General features: G+C 37.7%; 1 protein-coding gene across 1 annotated transcript; it reads left to right on the forward strand.

Annotated features, from left to right (window-relative positions):
- Positions 1-14,868: 14,868 nt before the first annotated feature.
- Positions 14,869-26,610, forward strand: LOC142534202 (UTP--glucose-1-phosphate uridylyltransferase-like). Its single transcript, XM_075641135.1, has 18 exons — positions 14,869-15,693; positions 16,365-16,453; positions 17,069-17,159; positions 18,046-18,106; positions 18,218-18,295; positions 18,367-18,411; positions 18,523-18,593; positions 22,537-22,609; positions 22,714-22,771; positions 22,908-22,954; positions 23,021-23,083; positions 23,850-23,890; positions 23,974-24,046; positions 25,045-25,128; positions 25,211-25,309; positions 25,398-25,502; positions 26,068-26,139; positions 26,232-26,610. The coding sequence occupies exons 1-18, from the start codon at positions 15,074-15,076 to the stop codon at positions 26,271-26,273; spliced, it is 1,812 nt and encodes a 603-aa protein (XP_075497250.1). The 5' UTR covers positions 14,869-15,073; the 3' UTR covers positions 26,274-26,610.
- The last annotated feature ends 562 nt before the right edge of the window (positions 26,611-27,172 follow it).

Below are 27,172 nucleotides of genomic sequence, written 5' to 3' on the forward strand. Positions count from 1 at the left end.
AATATGTGATCACCAACGGCAAATTCGAGATCTCTCCTCCTCTTATCAGCATAACTCTTCTGACGACTCTGGGCGGTCTTCATTCTATCATGAATCTTGACCACCACGTCTGCAGTCTCCTGAACTATTTTTGGTCCAAGTTCCGCTCTTTCTCCGACCTCGTCCCAATGAACTGGTGATCTGCACTTTCTTCCATATAAGGCCTCGTAAGGAGCCATACCAATGGATGCTTGGAAACTGTTGTTGTATGTGAACTCCACTAGAGGTAGCTTAGACTCCCAATTTCCCTGAAAATCAATCATACAGGCTATCAGCAAATCCTCCAAAATCTGTATCACACGCTCAGACTGGCCGTCTGTCTGCGGGTGAAACACTGTACTAAATAGCAACTTCATCCCCATAGCTTCATGTAAGCTCTTCCAGAAGGACGATGTGAACCTCGGGTCCCTGTCGGACACTATGGAAACTGGGATTCCATGCAATCGAACGATCTCCCTGATATAAAGCTCCGCATACTGCGTCATGGAGAAAGTCGTCTTCACTGGCAAGAAGTGCGCTGACTTAGTGAGTCGGTCCACTATAACCCAAATGGCATTAAAACCTCTGACTGATCTAGGCAATCCAACGACGAAGTCCATCGTAATGTTCTCCCATTTCCACTCTGGGATGGGGAGTGGCTTAACCAACCCCGCTGGCCTCTGATGTTCTGCCTTTACCTGCTGACAAGTGAGGCATTCTGACACAAATCGGCGGATGTCTCTCTTCATCCCTGGCCACCAATACAAAATCTGGAGGTCCTTATACATCTTGGTACCTCCCGGATGGATAGAATACGGAGATGCGTGTGCCTCTGTCAAAATATCCTGTCTGATCGACTCACCACTAGGCACCCACATTCTACCTCTGTATCTCACAATGCCGTCTGTCACTGTGTAAAGAACATTGCCCTTGGCTTCATCTTTCAGTCTCCATTTCTGTAGCTGCGCATCTGAAGATTGTCCTGCTCGGATACGGTCTAGCAAATCAGATTTGACTATCAGATTAGACAGTCTAGGGGCTCTGCCCTCACGATAAATCTCTAGACCAAATCTCTGAATCTCCGACTGAAGCGGTCTCTGAGCTGACAACTGGGCGACAACTGCCACTTTTCTGCTCAAAGCGTCTGCGACAACATTAGCCTTCCCCGGATGGTAGCTAATTTCGCAGTCGTAATCTTTCACCAGTTCCAACCACCGTCTCTGTCTCATATTCAACTCTTTCTGCGTGAAGAAATATTTGAGACTCTTATGATCGGTGAAAATCTGGCATTTCTTGCCGTATAGGTAGTGCCTCCAAATTTTCAGTGCGAAGACAACGGCGGCTAACTCCAGGTCGTGAGTCGGGTGATTCTTCTCGTGCACCTTCAACTGCCTGGAAGCATAAGCTATGACCCGACCCTGCTGCATCAATACTGCGCCTAACCCGAGCTTAGATGCATCGGTGTAAAGCACAAATTCACCCTGCCCTGTCGGCATGGCTAGCACTGGCGCCGAAATAAGAGCTTGCTTCAAAGTATCAAAGCTCTTCTGACATTCTTCACTCCACACAAACTTAGCATTCTTCTTGGTCAGGGAAGTGAGTGGCACTGCTATGGATGAAAATCCCTTAATAAACTTACGGTAGTAACCTGCTAAACCCAAAAAGCTACAGATTTCTGATGCATTCTTCGGCTCAACCCATTCCTTGACAACTGCTACTTTCGCTGGATCCACCTCGATTCCACTGCTAGATACTATATGCCCCAAAAATGCAACTTTCTGCAGCCAAAACTCGCACTTACTAAACTTCGCAAACAACTTGCGACTCTGCAGAACCTGTAAAACTGTCCTTAAGTGTTGGTTGTGCTCCTCATGGCTCTTCGAGTATATGAGAATGTCGTCAATAAACACGATGACGAACTGATCCAGGTAGGGCTGAAATACTCGGTTCATGAGGTCCATGAAAATAGCTGGAGCATTTGTCAGTCCAAACGGCATCACCAAGAACTCGTAATGCCCGTATCTGGTCCTGAAAGCTGTCTTGTGGACATCTGCATCCTTCACTTTCAGCTGATGGTACCCTGATCGAAGATCTATCTTAGAGAACACGGTAGCTCCCTGCAATTGATCGAACAAGTCTTTGATTCTAAGCAACGGGTACTTATTCTTGATCGTTACCTTGTTCAGCTCACGGTAATCGATGCACAGTCTCATGTTCCCGTCTTTCTTTTTCACAAAAAGTACTGGTGCACCCCACGGTGAGAAACTGGGGCGGATGAATTCCTAGTCGAGAAGCTCCTGGATCTGCTGCTTGAGTTCTAACATTTCAGCTGGAGCTAATCTGTACGGTGCCTTAGAGATTGGCACTGTGCCTGGCATGAGATCGATTGCAAACTCCACCTCTCTCTCTCTGGTGGAAGACCTGTGACGTCGTCAGGAAAGACGTCTGGGAAGTCTCTGACTACTGGCACATCTGATAGCGATGGAGTGGGCATGTCAGGTGCTGCGATGATGCTGGCCAAGAAAGCCTGACACCCCTTAGAAATTAGTCTCCTCGCCTGCATGCATGAAATCATGCGAGGGAAACTCCTCCATCTAGCTGGCTCAAATAGGAACTGCTCCATGCCCAGCGGTCTGACCAACACTGATCTCTTCTGAAAATCGATCAGAACTCTGTTCTTAGTCAGCCAGTCCATTCCCAATATGATGTCGAATTCTGGCATCGCCAATAGGATTAAATCTGCATATACTAGGTGGCCATGCAGTTCTAGATCGATATCTCTGACCACACTGGTAGCTAACAGCTCTTCCCCTGATGGGACTGTCACTGAAAAGTTCACGTCTAGGCCAACGGACTTGAGGTCCAAATGATTAGCAAACGTCTCCGATATAAAGGAGTGAGTGGCTCCTGAATCTATCAGTGTCGTTGTTGCTAATCTCTTTATGAAAATGTTTCCTGAGAGATGCGTTAGCACAACACAAACTTATATCCCAAAATTACTAACATAAACCTCAAGCATAATAGAACTCAATATCCCAAGGCACACAAAATATTACTAGCACACTAATAATCCCAAGTAAAAAAAAATTCCACATGCAAGGCAAAATAATACTGAGCTTAGGTAGAAAAGTTTACCAGTCAGTAAAGTGGTGTCTGGGTCCGCCTCCTGTGCATGCATGGCAAATACCCTGCCCTGGGTTGGCTGCTTCCACTGCAGGCACTTTTCAGCATGTGATCCGTAGCTCCACATTTAAAACATTTGCCTGACCCATACAAGCACTGCCCCGGGTGCTGGCGGTTGCATTTAGGACACACTGGATAAGCAACGGGCTTCTGAGGCGGCCCCTGCTGCTGAATTGGACCCTTGCCCTTTGGTGGTCCATGATACGGCTTCTTCCCTGGCGGTCCCTGATACGGTTTCTTGAACGGGGGCCTCTGATGCTGCTGCTGCTGGTGCTGCGGCGCTTGATAGGGCCTCTTGCCTTGCCTGTCAGCCTCAATATCTCTCTGGTCCTGCTCTGCCGCTAAAGCTCTAGATACTGCGACGGCATACGAAGTAGGGCCAGCTACCCTCACATCACGGCGCAAGATCGACCGCAGACCATCCATGAAATACCTCAGCTTTGCCTGGGCATCATTCGCAATGAGGGGTACGAAGTGACATCCCCTCTCAAACTTCCTGACAAACTCTGCCACACTACTGTCCCCCTGTCTCAATGTCATAAATTCCCTGGTCAAACGAGAGCGTACTTTTTCAGTGAAGTACTTGGAGTAGAAGACCTTCTTGAAACCATTCCAAGGCAGCACCTGCAAATTGACTGCCACTGACGCACTCTCCCACCATAGTCTAGCGTCTCCAGTCAATAAGAAAGTGGCACAACGGATCCTGTCAGCATCTGTAAGCTCCATATAGTCGAAAATTACCTCGATGGACTTGATCCATCCCTCAGCTGCCATCGGGTCAGTGGTACCCGCAAACTCCTTTGGGCTCATCCTCCTAAACTGTTCATACACTGCCTCTGGTTGGGGCCTCGCCCCTGCACCTACCGCTGCAGCCTGGTTTCCCACAAACTTTGCGAAGAACTGCGTCATACCCGCAAGCATCTGCGCCTACATATCTGGAGGTGGTGGTGGTGGAGGATTGGCCCTCTCCTCAACTCGAGGCTCTCTGTCCTCCTCCCTTGTTTCACGGTCGATCACACGTCTAGGAGGCATACTGTTCCAATAAATTACCCAGCACGTAAACCCAATATGCATGAACATATATCAATATTTTATGATGCACGTAACTCAAACTTAAAACATGCACATACTGAAATCATAACTTGATGCTTACTACATAACATAATGCAAAACTTTAAACTTACAGACTTGAGGTGTGACTTCGTGAGCTTCTTGTGGCTGGCAGTAGGCGTGACCCTTTACAAGAACACCGCTCTGATACCAACTGTAACGAACCGTACTTTTTACTACTTAAAATTTGCGGAAAAATTAAAAATTTTCTTGAATACGAAAATAAAATCAATACGGTCGTCACTACATCATCCATTCACAATAAAGATCTTGTTAAAAGAAAGGTCTTCTCAAAGCATCTCGCATCAAACATAAAAATCAGTGTATTTTAAACTTGCATAAAAACGTTAAAATAACGTGGGCGGTCTTCGGGTCTAGCCTCCCGCTCAGTCCAAGCCTGCCCCTGGGTCGCCACCTCCTGTCTCCTCATCAACATACTCACCTGCATCGATCAAGTCTAGTGAGTTTAAAGACTCAACAGGTATAAACTGGGAAATAGCGAGTACTACATAATAAAACCGCATGCAACTTTAAAATAGAACATATATACTTGAACTTGAATTTGCGTACTAAAACTTGAACATACGTACATAACATAGACGTGCCTTAACGTGAAAACTTGTCATAAACATACTGCATACTAGAACATACATAACTTCATCATTTTGCGTAGAGGCATGTTTCAAAGCAAGTGACCCATAACATAATAAATGCCTGATCAGACAAACCACAGTACTGGGCTGACAGGGACGTATCCACTGCCACATACATGAGATCCCCGTTCATAATTTAACGGGCTGGTTGGTCCTCGTTCATAATTTAACGCTTTCCAACCTCGATCTAACCCGTTCATAATTTAACGGGCGGATTGGTCCCCGTTCATATTTAACGCTTTCCAATCCTAAACATAATTTGGTCACAAGACATTTAGCATACCTCAAAACTTAAAATATTTTCTTTTTGCACGTCAACATACTTACTTGGCGTTGAGGGATTCGTTGGACTTCGATCGGGGGCGTTGCTGCACCTACTAATCATGAATTGGCATGCTTATCTGCGTAACTTAGACATAATTTCAAGCTTACATAAGAACTCATTCAATTCCTTATGACGTTGTAAATTCCCATGACTCGACTGCGTAAATCACTGAACTAAAACCATGCCATCAACCCCCCCCCCCCCCCCCCAAAGCATACTATAGAAATTTTCCCCAAAGTTGTGAATGACACGGACCCCGTGCCTACCTCCGTGTAGGGTTCCGTGTAGACTCGGATGAGAAGGCTCGAAAGGGAAGGTGGACACGAACCCCGTGTCAGGGTCCGTGTGGGGGTCCGTGTAGACTCTGGAAAAAGGCACTTCGGTGGAACAAGGGCACGGACCCCGTGTGGGGGTCCGGGTACCTACTGTAAACGCGAACTTACGAAAATTTTGTACATGTTTCGCTTAACTTTCTAGACTCGATTGCTCGGACTATGAATCGACACTCCAAGGCTCATCCTAGCACGCCATAACCTCAAACCAAATTCGTACAAATTCCCAAGGCGACTATGTTCACCCTACGACACATACCATTCAAAACATTGTAATTGACATCAAAAGTTACCCACGACTTTTAATTAAATCGAGCGCCTATTGACATGAACCGAAACCTCAAAAATACTCCCAACATCGTACTAAGCATACCTAAACGCAGCAACGATCATCCGACGATCCCCAACGAAGCCTGCAACAATAAAATCTCAAGAACACATCAAAACATAATTTCTGAAAAATGCAGTTTGAGCAGTCCCACAAAAAATGCCATAACTCACTCAATTTTTGTTCAAATATTTCCAATTTATAGTCAAATCGAAGGTATCAAAAAGTTCTACAATTCTCTAGTTGAAAGTTTTATCAAAATATCGATTGAAAACTCGCAGTTTCAACCAGAACAGTAAAAACGTGATTTTTGATCCCTAAAATGGTTTCAAAAGTGATCCCAACACAATTGCTCGAACTTCTACACATCGTACACATGGTTTTACGCATAAATAACAACGCACGCATAATATGACATGATCGATGCATCAAGAACAGATTATACGTGCCTTTTGATGATAAACTTTACTGAAACGACGATACCGAAGCGGAGATAGAAGCGAGGTTGATCCGAGACGAACGTGACACGATTTTCTTGCAATATAATCGATCAAAACTTGCTGAAAATTGACAAGGGAAGGTGCGGCTGCTGTTCTCCTCTTAGAACCCTAGGTTTCGCTCTTTAAAAAATAAAAAAAGTGGAAATCTGAATGTGTGTGTGTGTTTAGGCGTTATTAGTGTGTGTAAAAGTGTGTGTGTGTGTGATTAGTAAATTAGGAAAATCACTTAATTAAATAATAAATAAAACTATTTAAAATACTAACACTCTTTAAACTTTAAATAAAATCCCTCAATTAAAATAATGCACAAAAAAGAAAGAAGCTAATTTTAAAAGTTTCAAACTCTTAAATCACTAAATAAATAATAGGCTTTAAAATACTAACAACTTAGTAAGCCCTTTAAAATGCCTCATCCTCAACTTAAAATAAAAGTATCACATTTTAAATTGCCAAGAATCATCCCCGGTCTCTTTTCCTCAATCCCGCCTCGAATAATCGCCTGAAACATGAAACTCGAAAAACATTTTAACGTGCATCCCAATAAACATGGATAATTTAAAATAATGCATTTTCATAATTATGCATGGCTAAAACTCTTTTAAAATTAATTAAATGATTTAATAATTAAATGAATGCATGGATTAAACGTGCACTGAATTTGGGCACTACACAATTAGTAATGAACATGGAACTCAATCTATCTTGGTGAATGGAGAGAGTGGAGCTGGTAAAATTGAGACAACAAAAATGTTAATGAGATATTTTTCATTTACGGACGGAAGATCTGGTACCCAAGGAAGAACAATGGAACAACAGGTTTTAGAGGTGAAGAATAACAATTCTATTTCTTAGTCCTATAGGTATTTCTTACAATTGGTGATATGGAACAGTTTTCTCGCACTCAAGTCAGTAGAAGTTTTATTTTTATTTTTTGTTTTGACAATTGAAACTATCCTTGGATGTCGTATGTTTATCTTATATTCATAGGGTGTTTAGTTATTATACATGCGCGTATATAAAGCTGGACACCAAATCAATCTCGGGTTAACGGAGATGATTCTTCTTGTATATACCTATGAACAGATCTTCTTCCTCTTGATCGTCAAATCTGATCCACGATCAGATACTGTATTTCTCGCTTGGATCGCACTAGATAAGCTAAATGATTTGTGCATTGAGATTGGATCGCCCGAATTTCTGAAATCCAGAATCAGTGCAGTAGCGCGGAGCGTGGTCATGGAAGACGCTTGGCCGAAATTTTATGTAAAAATTCACAAGTGGCCGTAAGCTTCTTTGGAAGTGGGGGAAAGATTTTGGTGAATTTAGTGCTAGTTATGTGTGCAAAAACTCGAGTTATGTTTTATGCCCCCTTATGATATATTTATAGAGTGTGATTCCTGACCCCATCAGGAATCTATCTCCCATCAGAATTCTTAATCCTTGTCTCAGTAGGACTCTTAATTGTCATTAAATAAAATGCTCATATTATTATGATATCATGTATTTATCAATTTTTGATAATCCATGATATATTAATATTATATATACATATTTTATATCAACATATAAAGTGTATTTATAAATACTAATAAATTTATACATGCACATTTAATACACGTATAGACATATTAATTAAATTAAATAATCACATAACATTCAAAAATCAGGCCACATAAACTGCATGCATGCAAATTATTTAAATTGCTTAATTGCTTTATTTAATTGATTTTAAATACTTAAACGATACATATTATATGATTGAAGGCTTAATTGCATGATTTCATGAAAAATAAAGATTTTATCCGAATATTTGATAATAGGCTGGAGAAAGGAGACATGGGACGACCGAGATAAAATTATTTTCGATAAATGTTTTGAGGTTTGATAATATGATTATATATTATTAAAATTTTCTAAAAATGATGGGTCCAAATTATTTTACGAGACAAGCACGATTTTATTCGGGAAGCTGGTTTAGCCAAACGAAGGACTTGTAAATGCCCAAAAGTTATTAATTTTGAAAAAAAATTTTGTAAACTTTTATTTTACAATTAAATATATATTAATGGGCCTAATTTATCTAAGATTAGTGGGCCTAATTATTCTTAAACAAAAGCCTAAAATCCTAACCCATTAACACCTAAATTTTCGAAAATAACAAAAAGAAACCTATGGATCTTGAGACTCGATTCAGCCGTCCACTTCACACACAAATTTTCGATATTTTGGAGAGCAAAATTAAGATTGTTCGTAGTCCGTTCGTCCTCCTTCGCAACTCACACAAACGATCGAATTTTCGAGCGTTTTAAACGCAAACACATGCTACTAAACCTTTATTAAGTAGTGAAGGACATTCTTAAGTACTTGAGAAGAATTAAGAGTTTGTTTTTGTTATACGGGAGTGGAGAACCAAAATTAGAAGGCTACACTGACTCTAGCTTCCAATCAGATGTGCACGATTTGAAATCGACCTCTGGATTTGTATTCAAGCTCAATGGTGGCGCTATATCTTGGAAAAGATCCAAAAAAGACACCACAACAAATTCATTTATTGAGGCAGAATACATAGCTGCATCGGCTACAGTAAAGGAGCGTTTTTGGAAGAGGAATTTTGTCCAAGAGTTGGGTGTTATTCCTCAAATAGTTGATCCTGTCCTGGTCTACTGTGACAACACCGGTGCCGAACTGAGGTCTCATCAGTGATCCAAACATAAACTGAGGAATTTCCACATAATTCGAGAGATTGTGGAAAGAGAAGACATCAAGCGAGAGAGTCGCCTCCGCAGACAACGTTACTGATCCACTAACAAAGCTCATGCCAGGACCATTGTTTGAAAAGCATCGCGAAGCAATGGGTCTAAGATCTATGGGTAGTTGGCTATAGGACAAGTAAGAGATTGTTAGAGTACGTGCCCTGCAAACCAACTTGTGGCTCCGGATTTATTGACTATAATGTAAAACTAAATCTTTATTTTAATAATATTTTACGATTTTATTCGATTATGACATTATACTTTATCTGTATACTCATGCGAATCGCATAGATAAAATCCTTGAATATACAATAGGTACCATGAGACCTCTGTCTTGCAACGTAAGATCATGAAACTCATTAAGAAGTGTACCGTATATTCTAAACAGGTTCCTAGTCGAATCAGCAGCCTAAAACAAGGATAAATTTCGCTCGAGCTCGAGACTAACATCTGTGATGTAAACGCCATGTTGAATTGACAAGGGCATATCGATGTCTATTCACATAGATGAGTGATTATATGATGATGCACTGAACGACCCTCCCTCCAACTGTCCAAATGGTTCTCACTTATCGAGTGGAATTGTAATGTCCGGTTACTCGTACAAATGATAATAATATGTTTATGTCATTTAATATGTAGTTATTTAGCTCATTATGTTTTACATGTTGATTGAGATATCGATATTGAGATTGAATATGATTTCTAGATTGTCCATGGTGTATTGAGAATGAATATGTGTCTAAATAGTGATAGTAAGATGTGTAGGTAGAAGTAGTGTAATGAAATTGGTAGGAAATAAGATTAAAATATGACAGTTTTTACGGGTTTTAGCATAATGATTAGAATATATATCCAAATTATGTGATGCTATAACCATTAGATAACTAAGATGTAATGCTACAACTTTCATGTTTTGGGTTTTGTCAAAATCATTGTTGAAGACAAGTCAAAAGTGCCCCGAAGTGTGAAGTGTATATCGTCATTCCTTCACTGACACGTGTTGGGAGGATAAGCATAACTTTTTACTCCGACCTCTAAATGACATGAAACTAGTTGGAGATTCAAGCCAAGACATAGGGCTACAACTTTTATGTTTACCACTTTTTCAGATTATGAAAGAAAGAAACGTTTTTGGAGCGATTTTTGATGAAACAGTGTGCAGGGTCGAAAGTTGCTCGCCTGGGCCGATGAGAATGTCCGCTCGGGTGGACCTGCATAAAATTTTTAAAGTTTAGGGCATAGATTTCTTCGCCCGGGCGGTAAAAGATGTCTGCCTGGGCGCCGCCTCATGTATAAAAAGATAAGTTTCAACTTTCTAAGCAAATCCAACCATTTCTTCACCTCTTTACCAGCAAAACACGAAGAAAACAAGTTTTCTTCCTCCCAAAAGCTCCCTTCTTCATTTCTTTCATCATTTTGAAGTTAGAATTAAGTTCTCCATAACAAGAACTTCCTAAGGTGTAAGTTTTCTTCACTTTTAGTTATTATACATGTAGAGGACAATAAATGAATGATTTTCACCTAGTATATACATAGTGATTGGTTTATTTATGTATTTGACAGTATAGAGAAAGAAACATCGTCTCAAACCAGTAGTCGTACACTTGGACTGTTTGTTGGCATGTTCTTGAAGTAATACATGAGTAATATTATGAATTTCAAATATTTCCCATTGATTATTGTTATATGTACATTGTTAGTATGTTTATTGATGAAAGTATATTATCATATTCCATTGTTATGTATTAAATATGAAAGAAACTCATGAATATTGAAGATGGGTGCTATGACATGAACATGAACTTGAAGATGAAAAGAAAATGACTGATTTTTACATGATATAGAGCTTGTTGACATCATGAGTGATTTTAAGTCCACCAAACCTATTGGCCAATATATGTTCATGGGACGTGGGGTTGCCAAATGTGCTCCCTGACGTCCAACACAATAATAGCTATATAATAAATAAATCACGGTAGTACGTGTCAACTAATGAGGCTCAAGTAAAAAAATGAATATGAATATATGCTATAGTATGACATGGTTTAAAGATTCATTGTTGATCACGACTTGATATGTATGTTCTTTCTACGCATTGATACGTATAAGTGCCAAATTATTGAGTTTTATAAACTCACATAGCTCATGTATTATATGACCAGGTAATGAAGATATATAGGATGCCGTTTCGCCAATGGATGCTTGTGACGTGCCTCACCTCGACAAGAACCGGGATGTCTTATTGTATAGCTTCCGCATATGTATTATAATGAATTTAATGTCAGGTTTTGAAACAAGTTTTACAAGGTGTATATCTATGTGTATAATGATACAGAATATTTTTGTATATGAGGATAAGATTATATGTATATATTGTTATTGTTGCTTGAGTGTTGGTGTATTACATATTGTTATTGTTGCTTGAGTGTTGGTGTATTCAAAATATAGGGACATCATGGCAAAATTTTTATAAACCGTCATATTGATGTCTCTTGTTTAAATTGCTTCATAATATAGATATATCATTCAAATCCTATTTTGATTATGGTAATCATGTCAAGTATAGAGTAAAGGTGTGATAGGAATAGTCCGCAGTTATGGTTGTACACCATTAGTCCTTTGACTCCGGATAATGTAGGGGATATACGTACTAGTATGCATTTTGATCCGCTTACCGACTCAATTGAGTGTCATCGGGTGGCGAGATTGGGTGTAGTTTCGAAATACATAGGAGCAAATGCATTGTAGTCGGGGATTCACCATTCGCCTATGAGTAAAGATATCATATATGGTCTGATGAGTTAATAGTACAAGAAATCTCTGGCCAGAGTAAGACATGTGTAGTTTGGAAAAGTGTTTCCTCAGTTGTGCATATGATTATACTATTACTCAAAATAAATCACATCGTTATCGAATTTATATGCAACTCTCATATACTAATGGTTGCAGATTCGATCGTGATATATGTGTTGAAGGGACCGTACTGTACGCTAACCATGACTAAAGGTTCTTGCAAGCACTATCAGCGATACTTAGGAGATAATGGGACGATGCTACTAGACGCTCTTATCATGTTCTGTTGGGTGCAATCAGAAATAAGTTCAAACATTCTTGATCAAGAAGTTGATGAAAAGAATGGGGTTAACTAGGGTAAACTCGAATAAGAATAAATGTCATTCTGATTCACATGGAGATGTGAACCCACAACCAACTGTATCCATGAACCATTGAGGGTCATACAAATATCGGATTCTGTGTTCCTGTTAAGATAGTCAAAGTTCAAGGAGTTGAATTTGACAACTTATAGTTTGATGGAGATCAAAAATGAAGCTTACAAATGAGTTTATAAATTGATTCTATATGATAGAAGAAATGAAAGTTAGCTTAATTGCTAATTAAAGAAAGAGAGTGGAACTGCCTATTTTGTGAATAATTTTTGACTAAACTGGCAATCATCCAATATGGTAAGTGAAAATTTTGATATCCGAAACTTTCATTTTTCATTATATGAACAAGACTTGTATCATTGATATATAGACGCTCTCGGATCGTCGATCAGGGTATGGTTTTTGAACACATCCAATGATTGTGTCTTTTCATGAATGAGATAAATGAAGTCATATCTTGAAAGTTGTCTATGAACGTTATAAAATACTGTTTGACCATTCCAAGCAGCCGAAGGGATTGGTCAAGAAATATCAGTATGTATAAGTTCTAAGACGCCTGAACACTTGTTGGCTTCAAATCTTCTTTTGTTGGTTTGTTTCCCCTTTATACAATTAACACAATTATTAAAATCTGTGTAATCTAAAGATTCGAGAATTTCATCTGACAAAATTCTCATGATTCTCTTTTCAGAGATATGCCCCAATCTCTTGTGCCATAACGCAGCTGAATTCTTATTGGTTAATTTTCTTTTAATGTCTTTACTTATTTGCAGGGATTCATTAAATGAAACAATAACATCCAAAGAATAAAGATTATCGTATTCTAATAAAAAACCAGAACCAACCAATTTTGAATCAAGAAACAAGCTGAATATTCCATTTCAAAAAGAACACGAATAACCGAGTTTGTCCAACACAGAAACAATAATCAAATTCCGTCTAAAAGATGGTACAACAAATGTTTCGTAAAGATCCAAATATATTCCAGTCTTTAACAATAATCTAAATTTTCTTATTTTCTTAACTTCAACTTTGTTGCCGTCACCAACGTAGATGAATCTTTCAACATCGCTTGGTTTTCGGCAATCCAGGCAATCCTGCATAGACACACTGATATGAGTTGTTGCACCAAAATCTATCCACACATGTGTCTAGGCAATGAAGTTAAATTAACTTCAGAATAAACCATATTCAGAAGCATACCTTTCTTAGCACGGTAAGCATGATAATTACTGCATTGCTTTTCATATGTCCATTACTGCCACAGAAAAAACAACCAGAACTTTGAGAATCGCTGATTCTTCTGTTGTTTCTTCGGAGGATGTGTATCCACAGCTTCCTTTTCTTTCATTTATCCTTCGAGGTAGAGGCATAATGAAAACTTTCTATCTTGTCTTGCTTCAATCTTTCCTCTTCCTGAACACAGTCGAGATGAGCTCATTCAGAGACAAATTCTCTTTCTGACAGTTATAGATCACCTTGAACTGATTAAACTGAGGAGAAAGAGATATCAAAACCAGATGCACCAGCAAGTCTTCAGAGAGGTCAAGCTTCAGTTCTTTCAACCACGAAGCAAGATGAGACATTTCCATAATTTACTCAATGATATTACCCTTACCCCTGTATCTCATTGAAACGAGGCTTGCCAAAAGCGTATCAATTTCAGACTTTTCACTTTTTGCATACCTCTGTTCGAGGTCCTGAAGGAAAGTCTTAACTGTAGCAAATTCACTAGACATTGTGCCTCTGAATGTTTCTGGAATGACCCTATTGATAATCATCATACACATGCAATTCAATCTCTCCCACCTTTCAAACTACCTCTTTTCATCAGAGGTACTCTTATCCGTAATGACTGGAGGAGAGTCAACCCTTATCAGACTGTTGGCGCAATCAATTGGTTTGCAGCCGAAAAAAAGAATAGGACTGTTGGCGCAATCGATGAATTTCAAAGCTCAAGTTCCGATGAAGATCAGGAATATTCAAAATATATTTTAATAAATCGTGATGACTTTTAGATTTTCAATTGTAAAATCAAATTTTTAATTATTTTATTTTATTTTTATGATTATTCAGTATTGTTTCAACTCGAAATACTAAATAAAAAAATCTTCATTAATAAAAGTAATTATATATTAAAAATAATAATATTTGGACAAAGAACTCGGAATCGGTCCAAATCGAACCGGAACCAGTCTAAAAATCATCGAACCGGTCCAATATTAGATTGGTTCCAAGGTTTAAATCTTGGAACCGGTTCCGACCAGTTCTGGCATCACCCGGTCCGGAACCGGAACCCTAGAACTGATAAGCTCCCCTGTATCTATCTATACAGTATTGATATTCCAATTATGACTTTGTAATCATTCAGGAAATTTTCGATCCACAAAATCATTATAAATTACCATAAAATTTTCCAGAAACAATCAATTTAAATAATTATTTCTCTAAATTATGAAAAATTGTATAAAAAAAGTTGTACTAAATTTCTTATTAGTGTCAACAAATAAGTATCACTTACGATCGGAACACGAGCATCAAGCAAAGTTGGCCCGAAGCCGTTGAGTCAAGGATCCGATAAGCTGAGTAGTGACGCCGCCGCCGTCCTTAAACCCCCTAGAGGCCCTTATTCCACTTCCATCGACCACCCCCGTTTCACCATTCGGAGGGAACGGCTGAGACTCCCTTGTTTCACTTTACAATGTCTTTCCATTCCGTCGTAATCCAGAAACTTCTCAGCACAAATGCTCATCTCGGCCGCCGCGTGACGGAGCACCATTTCAAAATCTTCTCCGAAGGCACCCGCAACTCCATTAGCGTCATAGATTCCGACAAGACCCTCATCTGCATTCGAAATGCCTGCAACTTCATCGGCCAGCTTGCTCGCAACAATGCTCGATTCCTCTTCGTCAATACAAACTCTCTATTCGACGAGATAATATCCCAGATGACAGAGATCACGAAAATTAAGAATGATACAACTTGGCGTCTTGGAGGCTTTTTAACAAATAGTTCGAGTCCAAAGAAGTTTCGGGGCAGAAACAAGAAATTTAATCTTGGCGCGGTGCAAGCTCCAGATTGTATAGTTATTTTTGATTCGGAGAGGAAGAGTTCGGTGATCAGGGAGGCGGATAAGCTGCAGATTCCCGTTGTTGGGCTGGTGGATTCCAGTATGCCTTGGGATACTTATAAGAAAATTACTTACCCGGTTCCTGCAAATGATTCAGTGGAGTTTGTGTATTTGTTTTGTAATTTGATGACTAAAACTATCTTGAAAGAGCAAAAGAGAGCAATGGCGGAGGAGGGGGAATCAACAACACGGTATAAGAATGATGTTTCAGTTGTTTTAGTGATTCATTTCTTATGTACCTTACATGCAATTTAGTGTCTTGATTAGTTTGGTGTTAGTTATCTTTGTGCTCTATACAAATTTGTAATTATTTTATTATGTTGGTTGGTGCTTCTTGGATACTTCTTTGGTTGTGATTCTCAAGGTTTCTGGGGACTGTAATGTGTTGTATGTTTATGTTTGCAACTTGCACAAGTTTTTGGCTATACATTTTTATGTTCCAAACTATTTCTCTGTGGTCACATCTTATATTTCTATTTTGGACTCTGGCATCAGTCAACAATGTTTTGCTTCTTGAAGAATCAAAATGTGTCTCTGGTTACACTGTTTGAGTGTGCTTGAGTCAACAATTTAGTGTACTTTAGTGATACAAGTCATGGGCTTTGATGAGTTATTAGTCCTTTTGATCATGTCGCAAATCAGATTATCTGTTCATGCATTCAAGTGATTATAGAGATTATCTGTGATTTTAGGGCTTCCTTAATTTATTTGTTTCGTTGGCAACTTTTTCTTTAGCTTGTCTAAAGTTTCATACGAGATTTCAAACCTCCTTGATTTCTTATACTTATCTCTTGTATGTCCTCATTCCACTTTAATGATTATCACTCGTACTTACTGCTTTTTTGGAACTTGCATGTGGAAGAGAGGAGGACGTTCAACAAAATGACCAGACTGTTATGAAGGACAAATTTGTTGTCTTTCCTTATGAAAACTTGAAGGCAGTTCCTGATGGTAAATAGTTTAATTGCATTCATTTTTACTTCCCTCGTTGGCCTTATAGGTTGTAGTTGAACTAAGCGGTTCTTGAATCAAATATTTTAGTTCTTGACTTGATTTTTTACTGTAAATCTGTTATTTTAGAATCAATCATCAAAACTATCTCTAGATTGGATGATTCTCTAGTATACATTCAAATTCAATGTATATGCTAGTGAATCTCAAGCAGACACACAAAAAAAAATTGGTAGGTGAATTTTAGCACCCTATTTAAACTACTTTTCGTATCTCCTAAACCCAAACTTCATATTTCTCATTTTGGCATCACTTATATTTCAATGAATTTTCCTTTATCTTATTTTCTCCGTAAATTAAGGTTTTTTGTTTTGCCAAACTACCACTTCATGAAAGCAAATAGCAACTGTCTTGGTAGTTCATTACAGGTTCTAAGGTAATTTAGATTGTTTGTGAATGCCAAATGGAATTATCATGGACTTATGACCTTGAAAACTAAATGATCCCTCCTATTAAATAACACCAAGATATGTTCAGAGCTTTAGACAATAGCATTTCTAGTCCTTTGATTTTAAGTAGTTGATTCTATTATCGCTCTGTTTCCCATTTTCACAGATATACAAGAAACCATGCAGCTTTTGAACAAACTTGTCGTATTGAAGTTTAATAGCATTTTGGGAGATAAGATGGGCTTTAAAACCCCCAAGTAAGTGTTTATCCGAGACACTACCTTTAAACCTATTTGCTCTCATTCCTGGAAATGTTCATATCATATGAGACAGTATTATAACTGATGTGGGGGCTGCTATTTTAAATTTATTGCATTTGTTTTAGATAAAACGGTATGGTATATTATTTTAACAAATAAGAGCGATTTGGCTGGACAAGCTTCTTCAATGGACACTATCTAAATATTTTCTAGTGGGGCGATGCACAGCAAGGGACATGGATATCATATAGCTTAGGCATAAGGGGCAAGGCACTTGCCTTATCGAAGGGACACGTACTATCTCGTGATACTATCAAATCTAAATATTTGAAAAAAATTGTTTTATGCCATCGATTGGGTACAGACTATTACATCATAATAAATAAGTATTTTTAAGATTGTGAAAATGAAATGATTAGAATCAAATTGCACTTTGAATTCGCAATTCCTGCATTTAAGGCACTATTCATGGGGGCCTTGATCCTTTAAGGCACCTTAACTTCACAGGACAGGCATGCATTTATTGAAGTGTTGATCCTGGATCCGTGTCTAAGCGCAAAGGTTGGGCCTGCTTCTTGGTCCAAGGCGCATACCTGGTGGACTTTTGATAATTATGATTACAGCGTTGCAAGAAGTTGGCCTTGCTCACTAAGACCTGGATTAGATACGGTGACAAATAATTTCACTCCTAAAGAAATAGAAAACTGCACAAGTAGTTCATCTTTACCAATTTCAAGTTTATTATAATTTTAAATGCCCTTGAAATCTTTTTGCAACATTTTATTGATCCAAATACGACATAACAATTTCTACCGCCTGCTATAAGCTTACAAATGCCCATATATCTCTGCCAGCTTCTCACTTTTGTTTGTGTTTGATGCAGGTGTGTTATGGAAATTGCTCACGGCTTAACATGCTTGGACTTGATTGTCAACCAAATCGATGTGATACTCCATCTTTTTTTTCCCCGAAACTTGGGTTTAATATTTATACTAACTCTTAACAAAATATTGAACAGGTTGGTTCTGAGTGTTTTCATTTTGCACTGTTTGCAGGGTCTCAATGTAAAGTACGGATGCAACATTCCTTTGATTTTGGTTAATGAAACTAGTGCACATGATGGTATAATGAAGGTAACTTTGTTTATTCTCAGCTGGAATTGATATATGTTGGAAGTTGACACTTGCTGCTTGTTTGGTGATAGGTCTTGGCAAAGCGCTCAAATAAGAACATCCATGCTGTGACGATGGTTTGTGTTTTGGTGCTTTAGGTGCATCTGTGTGATTTATTCCATATAGGACTCTCTTTTGTTATACTTGATTTTTATGTTAATTTTGGTGACCTAATATTTTATGTACAGAGTCAATCCCAAGAAAGTACAAGTAATGTTGTGCCTCCACCAGCTGAAGGGGAAGATGGCAAGAATCAAATGTAAGTTATTTTATACCGTTCTGAAAATAACATTAGAAACTATAACTGTAACGAACCGTATTTTCATACTTAAAATTTGCGGAAAAATTAAAAATTTTCTTTAATAGAAACCTCCATACGGTCGTCACTCATCATTCATAAAGTATCTTTGAAATCAACCATCACAATTAAAATTTGCTAAAAGAAAAGCTGTCGCAAAATGTATCACAATCCACTCATAAAATCAGAGTATAAATGTATTTCTTAAAATCTTAAAATAACGTAGGCGGTCCTCGGGTCTAGCCTCCCGCTCAGTCCAAGCCTGCCCCTTGGTCGCCACCTCCCGTCTCCTCATCAACATAGTCACCTGCATCGATCAAGTCTAGTGAGTCTAAAGACTCAACACGTATAAACTGGGATAACGAGTACTACATAATAAAATCGCATGCAACTTTAAAATAAGACATACATACTTGAAACTGGAACTTGCATAATAAACTTGAACGTACGTACATACATACTTAGACGTGCCATGAACTTCTCTTAAACCTGCTTGCATACTTGAACATACATGGACATACTTAACTTCATCATTTTGCATAGAGGATGTTTCAAAGCAAGTGACCCATACATAATAAACGCCTGATCAGACAAACCACAGTACTGGGCTGACAGGGACGTATCCACTGCCACATACATGAGATCCCCGTTCATAATTTAACGGGCTGGTTGGTCCCCGTTCATAATTTAACGCTTTCCAACCACGATCTAACCCGTTCATAATTTAACGGGGTGGAGAGGTCCTCGGCCACGTTCACCGACTTCCAAACCCATTCATAATTTGGTCACAAGACATTTAGCATACCTCAAAAACTTAAAATATTTTCTTTGCACGTCATACATACTTACTTGGCGTTGAGGGATTCATTGGACATCGATCGGGGCCGTTGCTGCACACACTAACATGAAATTTGCATACTTAACTTGCATAACTTAAACGTAGAAATCATACTTACTCTCAAGTTCAATCATTACTTAGGACATTCTAAAATTTCCCATGACACGACCTTGATAATCCTTGCACTAAACCATGACGTCTAACCTCAAAGCATACTAAATTATTTTTCTCAAAAGCGAAGGACACGGACCCCGTGCCTGGGTCCGTGCATGGGTCCGTCTAGACTCTGTAAAAAGACATCGAAAAGGAGGAGGGGCACGGACCCCGTGCCTAGGTCCGTGTGGGGGTCCGTGTAGCCTCGGGAATTTGGCACCGCGAAAGAAACAAAGGCACGGACCCCGTGTAAGGGTCCGTGTGGCCTCGATTTTCTGCACCTACGAGGAAAACCCACACAATATCTATTCTCCCAAATCGAACGACTAATGGAACGGAATTAAACACCTTGAGACCATCCTAAGACACCATAACATCGATCTAAACTCGTACGGACACCCAAACAACGACGTTCCCTTACGATACATACAATTTGAGAAAAAAAAACGCGGCAATTGACACCAATTGGTTCCTACGACTTCTTGTGCATTCTAGTGCCTATCAACACCGAACGACATGATAAATAACGACCCAACATCATACCGATCATACCTAGACGCAGAAACAATCACCCGTCGATTTCCAACGAAGCCTGCAACAAATAACTTCAAGAACACAATTTTCGTAAAAGTCGTAGTTTGAGCAGTCCCACGAAAAACATCATAACTCACTCAATTTTCATCCAAAAATCTCGAATTTTATATCAAATCGAAGGTATCGAAAAGTTCTAAAATTTTCTAGTTGAAAGTTTTCTCAAAATCTCGACTGGAAATTCGCAGTTTCGACCAGAACAGTAAAAACGGGATTTTTAGATCTAAAAAGGACTCCAAAAGCGATTTAAACGTGATTGCTCAAACTTCTACACAACATACACATGGTTTTACGCATAAATAACAACGCACGCATAATATGACATGATCGATGCATCAAGAACAGAATATACGTGCCTTTTTACGATAAACGTTACCGAACCGGCGATATCGAAGCGGAGATGAGAGCGAGGTTGATCCGGAACGATCCTGCAACGATTTCTTTGAAGAAACTCGACAAAAAATCCTGCTGGAAATAATCAGAGAAAGGGGCGGCTGCTCTTGGGGAAGGAGAACCCTAATTTTCTCTCTTTTAAAAATATGAAAATCTGAATGTGTGTGTTTAGTGTGTGTAAAAATGTGTAGGTGTGTGTGAGTGTGTGTAAAGTGTGTGTGTTTTTAATTTAGGAGAAATTTGTGCTAAAGTAACTAAATTAAATACTAATTAAAAGTTAACACCTAATAATTTGCTCAAAACTCTTCCATAAAATGATCACACACCAATTTTTAAAATTTTAAACTCTTAAATCACTAAATACATAATAATACTTTAAAATATTAAAACTTAATAACCTATTAAAAATACCCCATCTTCAACTTAGAGTAAAATACCATGTTTTAAATTGTCACAATCGTCACCGGTCTCTTCCTCGATCCCGCCTCGAATAATCGCCTGAAACATGAAACTTGAAAAATACATTTTAACGTGCATCACATAAACATGAATAATTTAAAATAATGCATTTTCATAAATTATGCATGGCTAAAACTCATTTGAAAATAATTAAATGGTCTAATAATTAAATGAATGCATGAGTCATACGTGTACTGAATTTGGGCACTACAATAAATGTGCTTGGGTTAAATTTGTGGTTAATTGGTCGAAACATCTTGGATACAAATTATACACTCTTTAATAAGATTAGTTTTGCTAATTTCTCTTATTTCTTACTAACTTTGTTGTGCTTAATTTTTTTTAATTCCTAGTTCTCCCTCTCTCGTATCTGTGTCATGAAGTATTCCTCTTCCATCTGTGTTGCCAATTTAAATAGTGTGTTTATTTGCGTAACTGTATTATCTGTAAAGTGCTGGCACCCTCCCTAGTCATGTTTCTCTACCATCGTCGCATTTAGAAATATGTGGTCACCTTTCCTGATTTGAAATAGAATGCATTCTATTTTTACTTTGTTTAATTTATTTGGCTCTGATTTTGTTCAATATACTTTGTATTGTTCATTTAGCCATTGCCCATTGGATGTTCCTACTTCACCGCCTTTTGAAAAATACTGTTTCCCTTCGATTCATTCAATTTTTGGTTTTATCTTCCCCCCTCCCCACCCCCCACCCCCCACAACTATCTAGTATACATGACAATCGATAAGTTCTTCCATCATAATTTTCATTTATTTTCAGTTTTTTTGCCAGATTTCCTAGTTCTGAATTATTCAGTTCTTAGGAAATTAGTCTGGTGTTTGTTCTATAAAAAATGAGAAATATTAATTCATGATATTGTATGCATTGATTATTGTTAGTTGGAATGTTGTTGGAGGAAAGAAATGTTTCATGTTTTGGATTTTTTTCTAGCCCTTGCATTTATAGTTGAGCATTGATCTCTGGCAGTTTTATATGTTTCAGATAGTTCATTTAATGTTTCTTTATTTTCCTGTAGAAATAGAAAATCAGGGGTCCTTTCCTGTTGTTTTCCTCATTAATACATCGTATGTGCTCAAGTAGCTTGAGCACCATGCTAATCAAATCTCACTCTGCTCAACCCTGCATTGTGATGCTGCTAAAAAAAATAAAAACTGTGTTCATTCCATTCCTAAAGAAGGTGCTTCTTCTCTCTTATCTGGAGAGTGAATGCAGCAGTCTAATTGGCAATCTACTATAACTTTATAACTCCCTGAGTTGGTTTTGTTTGTTTGCCACTGGAGGCTTTATTTCTTCCATAAAACCATCTGTGTCTGCTTCCTGTAATGCAATTGAGAAGTTTCTGAGTGGAAGTACAGCTATTTGAGTGGTCTCACATTTGCGCTCTCTGGTGAAGGGTCGTTGGGTTATGAAGATACCTTAATTTTGTGTTTTTGCCTTTGTACATGCGAAGGGGTTCTTTGAACCTTGCCAAGGTCTTCCTCCAGCTGGTGCCCAGTGGAAAGTTGGATATAATGTTCTCTCAGGTGCAAGCCTCATTGTCCAAACTCGTATTTTGTCTGACCATAATTTTGAAGACTCATTTATACTCTTTTGGACTTTGTTTTATAGCATTTTTGTTTTCTGGCAGGGTAAAGAGTATATCTTGATTTTGAGTTCTGATAACCTTGCTCATGTTGTCGACAGAAGTATCCTCCTCAACGTTAATGTTTTTCTCACTTGTTAAAATTTTTCCTTCCCCTAGATTTCTGTAACATTTGCATGTGGGATTCATTCATACACTAAGCAGAGTCCAACAGTTCACTTCCTTAAATCAAATACCAGAGATTCTAAACCATTTACTTCAAAACAATATCGAATACTGTGTGGAGGTACGCTCAGCAAATCTCTTAATTGCATCGTTCTTTGTTTGTGTTTCTAACTCTCATAGTATTCAGGTGATGCCAAAATCCTCTGAACTAGAAGGGAATGACAGTTTGCAGAAGAAAGAAGATTTTAAGGTCGGTTTATGCTCAACATTTTTGAAGTCCATGCAAAATTAGTTGTTTTCTTTATTTAGTGTATGAGTCCCACCATCTTCATCTTTAGAAATTTGCTCAGTCCTACTATTTGGTGTTATTAAACATAACATGTCTTAAAGCCCAAATACGAAACCTGAGCTTTTAGGAACACTTCAGTTGTTACTTGTTAAGAAATAGAGAAATAACAGCCCTAGTAAGATCCACTGAAGGAACTTGGTTCTGGAACTAAAGGTTTGTAATCAGTGGTTTTTCAACTATTCATGAACCTGAAGGTTTGCCCCAATTTTGTGTTTACTCTGTTCGACATGCATTTTCTCATTAGTTTTCTGGAGTCATAAGGCAGACTTGAAATTGCCTCAAGTTCAATTCAATTTGTAAGAAGTTTGTTTCTTAAATAGCTATTAACTATTGTAAGCGTACCTTAGATTTTTTTAATCTCTTATATATTGTGTGAGATTTAACTGTTTCACTTACATTCCAAGATTATGAGATGTGTCTGTTGTTTCCATCCATCACTATTAATTGTGGTCAGTTTTTTGTTTGATAGTTTTTGCACTCTCTTTTTTATTCAAACTCGTATCAGGATTAAAAAACCATGTTATTGGTCTTACTGTCCACTCCTTTTTATGATTTTAATTCTTATTTTGTGCTGCTGTCAGCATTAATTTTAATTTTTTTATGGTTGGACTTTAATCCATATATTTAATTTGTTTCTGATACTGATTTTTTTGTGAGCATCTTGAAGACTCCATTGCCAAAGATGAACTGGAAATTCATTGACACAATGTAAGATATTGCTATTGGGAGTGTCTTTTTCAAGAGTAAATTAGCTATTTCTGTAATTCCTAATCATTCCCGATCCATGACAGGTGGATAAATATGAATTCCATTGGAAGCCTGGTGGCAAGACGTGCTGCGAGAGAGGACTTTACCATTTCAAGGGTAACAATTATACTTCATTAGAATTAACATGCAAACACTCGCTCGTAAATCTATAAAAACACTTCTACCTTCCATAGGTTGATGCATCAAATGTTAATAGCTGCATAGTTGTAAAAAGCTTGCGCTTGGGTAACCACCCAGGTGCAGACCTTGCAAGAGGCGAGCCCTGCAAGGTGAGTCCAGGCACACGCCTCTTGCAAGGCGCAAGCCTTGCTTGAGGCTAGAAAAAGCGTGCTTCTATGAAAATTGTTTGTGAGCAATTTTTGTCTAAGTTAATATAACCCAAGCCCATAACTTTTTAATTATTAGAAAATCCTGCATGTATGTATCAGCAGACTTTTATTCCATAAAAACTCTGAGCGAAGAGCACCATCTTTCACCTAATTTTAATCTGTGCATCCTTAATTTTTTTTATTCTCTTTGCAATTTCAATTACAGTGTTTCTATATTACTTCTTTAATTACTGCAGTGTTCTCTTTCTTTTGTTTTTAATTTTCTTTATTTTATAGACACTTAAATATATTAACAGCCACTCTTTTCTTTATGCTTTTAACTGCAATTTAATTCCAAGACATATCCAATTTTTCATCTAATGTTTTCTTTAAGAAGACAAAGAGGGTTAACGATTAATTAATTGATTGTTTTTAAAAATAAATTGACTTTGTATATTATTTGTTGTTGATGAATTTTTTATTTTAATTATTGTTTAATATTCAACTGAAGTATATTTCTAGAACATACATTTTAGTTAAATTCACCTTGCGCCTTATTTTGCCTTGCCTTGCGCCTAGCCTTGCACCTCAGGCTCCAGGACACTTGTGTCCCTTAGTGCGCCTTGTGCCTTAAATATCTATGGATAGCTGCTATCTTTTTGAAAAAAATTTGCAGTATTGTTGATTTGTTTCACTTACACAAACTTATTGTTGTGTTTGACTTTGATCCACATGTTTTCTGTTAAGCATGTTGCTTATTCCCTTATTGCTACTTGTATTTTGCAGCTATTTGATGAGTCTTTTGCTCTAAGTGTTCCAAAGTCGAGATATCTTCCAGTTGAGGCCACATCAGACCTACTTCTGCTAAAGGTTATTCTGGAACCAGCTTGAATGTTTATTACCTTTTATTTTCTTTATAGCATTTATAGATTATCATTTTCCTCTCATTCAGTCGGATTTGTACACCCTTATGGATGGCATCTTGACAAGGAATACTGCCAGAGAAAATCCTGCAGATCCTACCATTGAACTAGGACCAGAATTTGAAAATGTAAAGCCTTTTCAACTTAGACCCTTGTTTCGGTGCTCCCACCATTACCTTTCCTTCGTCACACAACTCTTTTTATACTTTTTCTCAGGTCGATGACTTTCGTAGACGCTTCAAGTCAGTTCCTAGTGTTGTTGGGCTTGAAAGCTTGAAGGTGACCGGTGATGTTTGGTTTGGAGCTGGTATTACTCTCAAGGTAATAATACTTTTCTGCAATAAACTTGTAATACCAACACCTGTTCAAATATTCATATTTATTAGTTTGCATTTGAATTGGAGTGTTTGAAACTGAGTGAATTTCAAATTCTTAATTCTAAACCATTGTTTATGTTTAAATGAAGAATTCATATACGTATTTCAAATTCCACCTCTGGCTCCCATATGTTTTTATATATTTTTTTAGAGGATTTGAAATTACCACCAATTATATATCAGCTCAAATCAATAGATTTTTAAATACTTTAATTTAAATATTTCTTTTTAGCATAATACACCAATCCAAACACAACTTGAGTGAAAAAATGATTTCCACATTCCTGCGATTTGAACTTTATATTCTTCAAACTCCATCATGATTCATGAAACCTTGAACCAAAAAATTACATTGAGAATCTAAATGCATGAGGTAAAAATCAATAGTGGAATTTTAAAATTTTCATTATTTTTTTGATGGGTACAACTACTTTAGTTTTGTCTGTCTTCTCCGCCATGAATAGTTTCTGCATATCAACTGTTTGACAATGTTGGTTTTTCTTTTCAAGGGAAAAGTCAGCATCCATGCCCGACTAGATATGAAAATAGTAATTCCGGATAAAATGGTGCTGGAAAATACGGTATGACACAACAAATTTAATAAGAGTACGTTTTCAAATGCAAACTAACGCAATGGCTTAGAATGTGAATGAGATTTCTGCTTCAATTACAGATAATTACCAGTCAAGGAGACATTGGAGGAGGATCTTCATAGTTTTGCCCGCAAAGCCGAACCGGAATGTTGTGATGAATTTTTGTCTTTTAATTTTCTCTATAATTTAACAAGTTCTTTTACAACTCCTTTCTTTTCACTAGAGGAGCTAAAGCGGCTGCCCTAACTATAGAAATAAATCAGTCCCTGGTAAATTTATTCTTGAAAATTGTTGATTTATTACTCAACTGTCTTACACCTTCAGGTTTTTTGTTTTTGGATTTGGTTTGGATGATGATATTAGTGATCAGAGTTGAAGCCTTGTGTAGAAAAAATGGGATTCTGTTGGGGAAACTACAGATAGCAATTTCTAATAAAATGTTTTCTTTGTTTTTTTTAATGGCGATGGAATCCGTAGCAGCAACCTTTCGGTGCACATATAGTCAATCAACAGATTAACATAATAGCTTGCAAACCACGTTAGTTAAGTAAAATATTTTCTTGCTCTTATTGATTGATGAAGGATACTGTTAAAATGAGCGATACCGGATTTGGCTCTCTTTGTTGCCATTCACATTTGTGACTTATATTGTCTTTAGAACTAATAAAAAGTACAGTTTTTTGACGCTAAATCTTTCAAAATTCATCATCATACGTGTATAATCATAAATAAAATAATAAAATTTATTTTAAAATAATTGGCAGGTCAATCCGTCACCCCCCGCCCTGGCTTGCAAACCAAATGGGTCAGCTCCTTTTGATCCGCCATCAAAAGGATTGTCAAATTTGTAACGTAACCAGTCTTTTTTTAGTGGATGGTCAACCTAAATTTACAACTCTAATGTATTTTAAATACCCCTCCCCGTATATTTCAATAGCTTGGGGAGGGCTATATAAAAACAAACAACATATAGTGAGTTATTGAACCAATTTTTTTTTTCATAATATTTGTTGTAGGAGAC

The sequence above is a fragment of the Primulina tabacum genome, unplaced genomic scaffold (assembly GCF_025594145.1).
Source record: "Primulina tabacum isolate GXHZ01 unplaced genomic scaffold, ASM2559414v2 Contig426, whole genome shotgun sequence".
Classification (NCBI taxonomy): domain Eukaryota; kingdom Viridiplantae; phylum Streptophyta; class Magnoliopsida; order Lamiales; family Gesneriaceae; genus Primulina; species Primulina tabacum.